This window comes from Octodon degus, unplaced genomic scaffold (assembly GCF_000260255.1).
Source record: "Octodon degus isolate 3935 unplaced genomic scaffold, OctDeg1.0 scaffold00249, whole genome shotgun sequence".
Taxonomy (NCBI): Eukaryota; Metazoa; Chordata; class Mammalia; order Rodentia; family Octodontidae; genus Octodon; species Octodon degus.
Window position 1 is genome coordinate 1588801 of NW_004524825.1, and position 9539 is coordinate 1598339.

At 55.3% G+C, this 9539-nt stretch overlaps 1 protein-coding gene across 1 annotated transcript; it reads right to left on the reverse strand.

Moving 5' to 3' along the window:
- Positions 1–1794: 1794 nt before the first annotated feature.
- On the reverse strand, positions 1795–6195 carry Gpr50 (G protein-coupled receptor 50). The gene is made up of 2 exons (XM_004646022.2): positions 5991–6195; positions 1795–3245 (listed from the first exon to the last, which is right to left on the reverse strand). Exons 1-2 carry the CDS (start codon positions 6175–6177, stop codon positions 1795–1797), a joined length of 1638 nt encoding a protein of 545 aa, XP_004646079.1. The 5' UTR covers positions 6178–6195.
- Between the last annotated feature and the right edge of the window lie 3344 nt (positions 6196–9539).

A 9539-nucleotide genomic window follows, 5' to 3' on the forward strand; every position in this document is an offset into this window, starting at 1 on the left:
ACTTTGAATCCATTTTTCTTTTTATCAAGAACAGCTTCACTGTCATTAGTCGTTCGAGACTGTGTTCCTGAGAGCAGCAGCCAGTGGCCAATCTTGACCTCACCTCCATAGAAACAGCAGCTTCCCCTCTTTTGGCGCTCCCTCACCCTCCACTGCTCCTGAGTCCCAGCAGCCTCTGGGCTCGCAGCTTTACTGGAGCTTGGCTTCACCCCTCCTGCACCGGTAAGGGACTTGTCCTCAGAGGCCAGGGCAAACAGCTCCAGTCGTCAGTGTAGGTCACTGGGGAAAACCCCGCAACCAGTAGGACTCACAGCACCCTCGCCAGCTCCCCCGCGGGGGAAGTAATTACAGGTGGGAGGGTCCTAGGATGCCAAACGACACAGCGAGCTGTCCCATAGATGCAAGGTGCACCCGAGTCTCCCGATTCTCCAAGGTCAGCGCTACTTGAGCCTCCCCGCAAGTCACTCTCATGGGGGAAAATGAACTCAGCGAGAAAACACGCGGTAAAGCCACAAAACTACTTTTATTTAATTGCTAGCACAAATAGAGTATAGAATTAAGGCAGTATAATACATTTCTACTTATCCTTACAAGCTTTTGTATAGTAAACTTCACTTAAAGTGTCAGTTACACTTGAAATGTTCGTTAAACAGCAGATTATTTTCCCCTTGAATTATAGAGAATCATTCCCTGGGCTGTCAAGTGTGCTGAAGCAAGACTGCGACAGCGTCACATTGTGTGTCATTCCACCTCAGCCAAATGTGCTGGGACTGAGGGGCGCTGGCTTCTCTTCCTCCTCATTCGAGGGACAAGGCTTTTGGCACGACACAGCATAGTCCATTCAGTTCTGGCTGCCAGTTATGACCGAAAATTCCCTTGCAAATGCAAAAGAAAAATGTAAACACTGTGAAAAGGTCAACCTGTAAAAACAGAAAACTCTGAGGTAAAGGGTCATAATGAATTATAAAAATGGATGTCTTTGAGCCTGGCAACCGCGTGGATTGTAAAAGAAGGTAGCTATGAGTGGATTTGCTTCTGCGCAACTAAATGAAAGCAAGTTCTTGCAAACACTGGAAAAGTTAAATGATGAAAAGGAGGTAAAACTTCTCACCACGTGCAACCCTGTTGGACTATAAAACTCAGCACCAATATTTGAATTTTCACTAAAATACAAATAATTTGGTGACTATATCTTTCCTTTTGCCACTTGATCTGATAGGCATAAAAGTTTCTTTTCATAAGAGCTTATCCAATTGTATTCTTCAGATACTAGTCACATTTCGTCACTATCTTTGGGAAAGCAAACTTTTTGAGTGCTCACACTTTCTCTCGTAACTGCTTTCTGACTGCCATGAAAAAGTACAACATAGAGGTAACACAGTTAAAAACATAAAGCTATGCAGTCACAGTCACTTGACAAAAGTGGTCACCAAGGCACAACTTTACCATTGCGCATGCACTCCTCCCCCACCCACCCAGAGTGGGAGAAGAAAGCAGGAGCAGCAGAGGAAATAGGCAAGGGGGGCAGACAATGCCAGTGTTCCTGGGGTCACTAAGGGCTGGAGGTTAACTGTAGGAGGAAAGGGAGACTGGGAAGAATAGGTGGCAACTAAGGGGAATTCTGTCTGGTAAACAGCGAGAGCCACACGCACACTTTTTGCAAGTACACGGTGTCAAGAAGTGTATGTGAAAGATGGGTGTCAGTGTCCACAAGTGTCTGTGCGTCTCATTTTGGGTTACATGTGCAGAGAAACTGGAAAGTGGAGCAACACCTGGCCCTGATGAGAGCACCTGTCACACAGCCGTCTCATCAGAATACTCTTCAACATCCACCACCATCATGTCACTGTAACCTTTGGTGGCAGTGGCAACTACATCAGGGCCAGAGAGGCCAGCAGCAGTGACACGCCTGGGGGGCACTCTGATAGGGCTGGACACAGACTCAGGGAGGTTGATAACGGCAATACGAGACTCCAGGTGTCTAGTAGTGGCCGTCTTGGGGCAATGGGAGCCAGGGAGCTCTAGGTGGCCGGTAACGAACTTGATGTGGCCAGTAGTGGACCTAGAGGGGGTGGTGGCTGGGCTGCATCTTATGCTGCAAGATTTGGAGGGGCTGCCAATAGAGAAGTGACTACTGGCAGGCTTTGAGGTTGACCTGAAATGGACAACATCATCTTTGAAGTGGACAGAGTCAGGATTAGGGTGGACAGTGGCAGACTTGAGGTGGCTAGAGGCAGATTTCCGGTAGACAGAAGAAGACCGGAAGTGGGGTCTGGGGTGGGCAGAGGCACAATCGGGGTGGCCAGCTGCAGTGTCAACAGGCAGTGGAACATTCCGGCTGGTCATTGGGATTCCCTCCACAGCAGGACAGCGATGGGCACGGTCTTGTTCAACGTCTTGGTCACGGGCACGGGCACGGGCAGAGGCTGGGGCAGGGGCCTCCTGCGTCTCACGAATATTAGTGATGAGGTCAGAGATGAACAGGATAGGGTGCCGCATGGCATGGAAGATGGTCCAGTATTCTCGTCGGAAATTCTCATTGAGGAGCCCATAGACGACAGCGTTGAGGCAGCTGTTGAGGTAGGCTATGAAGTACGCTGCAAGATAAAGCCAGTTGGGGATCTTGCTCGCTATCTCCTTTGGACCGACAGCCATCAACACTGTGAGCACGTTGATAGGGCCCCAGCACACTGCAAAAAGGAGGAAGATCACAAACATGGTTAGAAAATTTCGAACCTCAGCAAGTTGGTTTTCAGGATTCTGCCCAGCCTGGTCACGAGCTGCCAGCACTTTTCTCCAGATCCTCATGTAGCAGAAGCCGACTATGAGGAGAGGGAGGACAAAGTGGATGCCGATGATGGTCACCGTGAAGATAGAGTTGTTGACATAGTTGAAGATGCAGGTGAAGGTGCGCGGGTCGTACTCAATGGTGCCAATGTACATGTTGGGCAGGACAGCCAGAACAGCCATGACCCAGGTAACGACCATGTAGAGGCAGGTGTTGCGCACGCTGAAGATCCGCTCGTATTTGAGGCTGTGGCAGATGTAGCAGTAACGGTTGATGGCAATGGCCAGGATGTTGAAGACGGAACCAACCACACTCAGGCCTGTGATGAACCCGACCATCTGGCACTGCAGCTGACTGAGGTCCCAGTCCCCGACGGCCATGGCGTGCAGCATCAGGGGGTAGGGGTAGATGGCCACCAGCACATCTGCTACGGAGAGGCTCACCACGAAGATGTTGGCTGGAAAACACAGGGGAGGGGGAGAAGGGGGAAAGACAGGTGGAGAGATGCTTAGTGTGGATATCTACAAATTTAAGGCAGAGGAAAGGTCAGCTGAACTCATAATCACTCCAAGTTCCGGAATTCTCTTAAAGCAATGCCGCCCTGTTATGATCGGTTACAAGCAGGTCCTGGGTGACGGCTGTTTGGGAGACCTCTCCTTTCTCCAGAGTGTGTCACCTGTGCGGTGGGGGGGGGAAGCAACAAAAGGCAGAGTGAGCAAGGATACATGCCCAAGTCATGGAGGGGGGAACAAAATGGAAACTTTTCTCAAAGGGCAGAGAAGAGGAGTAGCAGAGCCTCAGATAAGAGATGGCCCTGAGAATGGACACAAAAGCCCACTTTCTTAAGTAGTCTTATCCGAAGGGATCAGACAATAATCTAAGAGTGAGCCTGGTCAAATACCAATTCCCAGGGAACGCTGGGCGTGAGGAGGGCTATGTGCAAACAAACAGTGCATGTGCCTGTGTGCCTCTGTGTGTGTGTGTGTGTGTGTGCGCACGTGCACACACTGGGCTGCGGGAATCCCTGCCAGGACTGGCTTAAGTGTCTCTTTCACACCTGTCCCGCAGAGAGCTGGGCACCAGTCCCTTGCCCCTGGCACTGAGCTTTACTGGAAACTGCCTAATACCCAGGAAAGTGAAGGGGACCCCCCCTACACCCCTCAAGTTTTGTAGGAACCTTTTTGTAAAACCTTTTACAAAGGGGAGAAGTGAGAGGCCAAGCAAAGGCGCCCAGAGCCTTCTTTGGAACACCTCTTGCCAGTTAGCACTGGTTTGGCAAAATATCACATTGCATCTTGGACTGTGGAAAACGAGGGCTTTTGAAAGGGCAAGGGAGTCCAGGGAGATAGCTCAGTGGCATAAGCACCTGCCTGGCAAGCGCAGGGTACTGAGTTCGATCCACGGTACCACAAAAATAAATAAAATAAAGGGCGAAGATCAGGCTTGCTCTGCCTCCTTTGTGGGCGCTTCCAGGACTCCCCTCAGCGCTTTATACCGGAAAGATTCTTTCTACGGTTTTCCTCAAAGTAACGAATCCAGGAAGGAAAAGTGAGAAAGGGCAAAACCTTAAAAAGAAAAACACAACAACCATAAAAGCCTTTATTTGGATTAGAGAAGGAAGGTAGGAAAGGAAAGGAAGAAAGAAAAAGAAGAAAGGAGGAAAGGAAAGAAAAAAGCTTCGCAGGTGGTCCCCGGGGCTCCGTGAGTCGGCACCTCCAGACTGGGCTCTGGGAGTGAAGACGGGGTCCAGGGCACGAGCCTGCGGGTCTCTGGGGGTGCGGAGAAATCGGACACACCCATCAGCGTTTGAAAGAAAACTTTTACTGCTCTTAGAAACTTGCCCAGCGCGTGTGACTCCTCCTCAAAGCAAAGTGAACCGCAGCCCCGCCCCCTCCTCCCCTCACGGCGCCCGACCCCGGCCTCTCCTCCCCCTGCGCCCCTCCCCCGCGCCCGCTCCGGAAAGTCCAGCCGGTCCCCAGCTCCTTGGACTCCTCTACCCCTCCTCAGCCCACTGAGAGCTATGCGACCGCGACTGAAACACTGGGCGCCACCTCTCCCTTCCCAAGGCTCGGGGCCCCTCCGCCTCTCCCTTCCCAAGGCTCGGGGCCCCTCCGCCTCTCCAGAGCCGCCTCCCGCCCAACCTGAAAACCCTGCCCGCCGCTTTGCAAGCTCCGCGGTCTCCCACCGCCTCGCGCACAGATCTCGGGGCACAGCCTCCTCCCGCGCGCGCTCCAGCCGGGATCACTGCCGGCCGCCTAGCCCCCCCGCACTGGCAAGGGGCTGAGGGTGTCCCGCTCCCCTCTCCGGACTGTGCCGCAGAGTCCCTACTGTTCCCTAAGCTCCGCGCCCAGCCGCCCGCGCGCCGGCTGCCGATTTCTACCTGGTCCAGAAGCCCGCGATCTCATTGCGGCTTCGCGGCGCCGAGCTGCGACCCTCTGCGCCTTCCCATCCCGGACCCCAAGTACCCAGCTCACGGACCTCGGGATCTCCGCCTCCGCCGCCGCTGCCGCTGCCGCCGCCGCCGCCACCGCCGCCGCCGCCGCCGCCACAGCCACAGCCACAGCCACAGCCTGCAGCGCAGCCGCCGCTTGCCTCCCTCTGCCCAGCGCCCTGGGACGGGCGGACCGGGCTAGACTGCAGGGGGCTCGGAGCTCCCCGCTCGATCCTCGGGCGCGGGGTCTGCGCTCCGCCTGCCCGAGCTGCTCGGGAGCTCCGGGGCCGTGGCGAACGGGGTCTCGCTGGGTTCGGACGCGGCCGCAGCGATGCGCTGAAGGAAGCGCCGCTGCGGCCACCGCCGCAAATTTCACTTTCCCAAAGGGCTCGGTTCGCAACACCGTTGCTCCCTCCGCGTCCTTTGCCCTGCGGAGCCTTGGCGCGGCCGGCCCTGCGGCATCTGGCGAGGCTGGCTGTCTCTGGGAAGCCGCGACCGTCTCCGGCTCCTGTCCCCGACGGGAGCCGGCGCGAGGGACAGCGGCGCGCCGCGGGAGCTTGGGCTTTGCTGGCAGGCGCTCCGAGCTAATTTCTGAGCTTCCCCCAGCCTTAGGAAGCTCCCAAGTTTATGGGACCCAGGCACAGCAACCCCTCCAGCTCGAGATGGCCGGGAATTTGGGAGCGGGGACATTCGGGGTGAACAGGTAGCCCACACTAACACTCTCGGGGTTGCAAGCACTACACAGCGGGTAGGGAGACAAAGGGGACTTACCAGAATTTCGGAGCTTCTTGTTCCGTGTCACAGCCAAAATGACCATGGAGTTGCCAATCAGGTCTACTATGATGGTGAGGACCATCGCGCAGAACATGGCAGTGACTAGGGCCGGTGGATAGTCCGGCTTTGGCAGCTTACAGCCGATGCAGCCATAGGGGGTAGGGACTGCTAGATTAGTCCCCATGCTGCTCCTAGAGACCCTTAAGATCCCCCAGGTGGCTCAGGATCCACAGCCCGCCGGACTGCGAATACCCGCTCTGCTGCCGCTCTGTCACCCGGAGCTCCGAGAAAGCGTGCCTTCCTCTCCGGCTGCCAGAGAGCGAATGAGCGGCCTCCCTGCCGTTGAGCTTTTAAAGCCTCGAGGGGGGGGTGCCCACCCCTAACTCCTCCCCCTGACCAATCAGATCTCTCGACCACCCCCGCCTTAATTACTACCTCCTCCTGGACAAATCCACAGCGAGATGTCGTCTTTCTTCCGATTGCCTTGTTTGTGCTTCCCCCCACAGCCTGCCACCCCTCCCACCGTCCCTCAGGTACCCAGCTTCGTGACTAGCTCAGAGCCTGCCTCCCCGCCCCTCCAGCCGCTGTGCATCTAGCAAATTCTCCTTTCCCTTCAATACAAATACCTGTCAAAGAGCTGTACATTGCAGAATAGGGACATGGGGTCTTCCTTGGAGTCTAGGGTCAGCCCAAGCTAGTCGAGGTCTCTTATACAGATGTGGGGGACAGCCAGGGGTCTCTTAACCCTTAGCCCCTGGCCCTGTTGTCTTAATAAGGGGTCAACCCCACTCTGCAGGCTGTCCACACGGTAGGGAGCAGGGCCTACTACTGTGGGGTCTCCCACCCAAAATTGAGGTCCCAACCCACTTAGGGTACTTATTCCCACTCCTGTTCTTTTAGGGAACCAGTTTAGCACCAGTAGCGGCAGCGGCAAGTGGCCGCTCTGTCCCCACCAAGGTCCTGTGCTCAGTATTAACAAATGTACCCTGTGCCCCCGCTCTGGAAGCTGAGAGTGGTAGTGCACATAGGAACGAGGGGAGGCAGTTGGTGGCCGCTGGACCCCCAGCTTTGTGGGAGCCAGAGCAGGACCTGCTCCCCTCCCAGATCCGGGCCCCAGAGGAGGGGGGTCGGGGGCGGCTTAAGAGGAAAACTAAAGCGGGTATGAAAGTCCTCCTGTCGCATGGCCTCTCTTCCAGGACACCGGAGACTAGCGGCTGGGGCTTCTGACCCTTTTCCCGGTGCTCCACACCATCTGGGCGCAGCGTCGCTGTGGCGGCTCGGAAGGTGCTCGGTCCCAGCGGGTGGCCTGGAAGCCACTGACCGGCTAGCGTCCTCTGCCCTAGGCCAGTCTCCTGTCACTCCCCAGAAGTCAGTAGCGGTTAGGGGCTTATTTCGACCCTTTCCCTGTCCTCCCCAGACGTCACCCATCCCGGTGGTGCGCCCCAAAGTGTAAGTGTGCGGGCTGGGGGAAATCGAGCGACCAGTTCACTTAAAGGGATGCGACCTGGGCACTGGCTCCCTCAGCAGCTTTGAGCTAGAAGCCCCCTTCCCTGGCAGCTGCCCTCTGCTCCCTAAGGGGTGCAGAAGGCTCTGGAAAACAGAGCGGGGCAGACTCCTGAAGAGACCACAGGGCAGTGGCCAAGGTGGAGGGACCATGGCCTGTGCCTCGCACTCAGACGGGGGAGGGTGCTGCCTCCAGACCAACGCTCTCCCTTTGGAAGTGGATTTCTGCTCGCTGCTAAAAGTTAAAAGTTAAGACTGCGCTTGGGAAGCCTCTAGAAGACCCACCCGAACACACCTGGAAATTCGGTCCAGACCAGCCCTCTTGCCACCTTAGGGGACAAGGGCCTCACTGGCCTGGAACGCCACCATCTGGATGCAGCAGCCCCCCACCCCGGGCTAAACGCGGTGGTCGTGGAGAAGGACCTGGGGGCGTGGGGATGGCAACAGTCAGAGACCTTTAAAGGCAAAACGCGCAGCTGCCAGCTCAGTCGCACACACGTTCTCCTCGAAAACCCCTTGCTCAAGACTGAAACCCCCAGCCCCATCCTGTGCTCGCTTCCGAGAGCAGGAATCAGCGCGAAGTAAACCGTTCCCCACCTACAGCCCGCTCGCGCTTTGTCTCCGGGCTCCTCACGGCTGCCTCCAGCTGCCCGCGCTCTCCCGCGCTCAGCCAGGGGCTGCCCGCAACCTCCACCGCAGCGGAGGCAGCAGCTCTGCGGTCCGCCCTACCCTCTGTGCGCCTGGCAAGGAGCCCAGTAGCGCTGAGCCAGAAGGGTTGTGTAGGAGCCACCTCAAGCTACTGAGATCGACTCCCGGAGGGTTTGGATCCCTTTGCTTGCGGGAAGGAGCTACGGGAGTTTGAGTTCAAAAGAACACAAGAAATAAAATTGAAGGGGGAAAAGGGAGACGGGATTCCAGACACTTAAGACCCGAGACTCTAGCCTCAAGCCGCGCTGAGAAGACGGCTGCGGACTCTCGGGCGCTGCACAACCCGCCCGCGTGGTCCGGCAGCCAGCGCAGCGCTGGGACTGGAGGGTTGTCTGCGGTCGTGGTCTGGGCTTCCCGGCACTGGCAGGAGGGGAGAGTGAACGGAGCTCCTGACCCCTGCCCCAGTTTGGACCCTACCAGACCGCGAGGTTCTGAGCCTCCGGCTTTTCAATAACAAGAGGCAGATATTTTAATCATTGAAGGCGGCTGGTGCCAACCCAAGACGGTCCGCTCGGGCGAACTCGGTATCTGATTAAATTAATTTCTTATTTTTACGAAATGGTCCTACTAGAGATCGTGAACATTGCTCCAGTGCTAAGAAAAAAAAAAGACAGTGAATCAGGTGGAAATACGAGGGAAACAACCAAGAGCTCTTTGCCCGGCCGGGGACATGGCTCAGCGGCACAGTGCCTACCTGGGAAGTTAGATACTGAGCTTGATTCCCGGTGCCAATGATAGTAGTAATGATCCTCTTTGGCACGACAGAAGTCTCCCATGCCATAAATTCAATCATTTGGGAAAGGTAAAGTTAGAGCCCTTTATCGGGTGCGGTTCGAAGTATGTGGCTTCAGATTCCAAAGATTTAAAATTCAATTTCTATCTAATCAGACTGCTAAGGAATAACAGATAAAGCAAATGTGATATTCCCGCACCTTTGAATACTGCCCTGATCTGCCATGAACTCGAGTCATTTGCCGGAAAATGGATGCTCCTGGAGACCGTACTGGTACTTGAAATAAATCAGACACACAAGCTTAACTATCACACGCTTTCTTTTCTAGAAGAAAATGCAAATAGGAATAAAAAGTAAAACAAAAGATAGATACTAGGAAATAGCAGAGCAGATCTTGTCCAAAAGGGAAAGGGACCGGGAGATGAGGGAGATGGAGGGCAGGGAGGGCAGGGAATGAAAAAAGAAGGAAGATTTGTTGCATCGGGGACTGACGCTCCACAAAAACGCGATCATTATGTACTATAAGCACGGGCTAAAATTTTTTTACAAAACAGCATATGAGATCCCCAGGGATGCGTTAGTAAGCAGGGTGCGCAGAGACA

Excerpts from the sequence above, each read along its gene's own strand:
- Gpr50 (XM_004646022.2), bottom strand. The coding sequence starts at position 6,177 with ATGGGGACTAATCTAGCAGTCCCTACCCCCTATGGCTGCATCGGCTGT. Across the intron at positions 3,246-5,990 it reads CAAGAAGCTCCGAAATTCTG|CCAACATCTTCGTGGTGAGC; the intron begins GTAAGTCCCCTT and ends TGTGTTTTCCAG.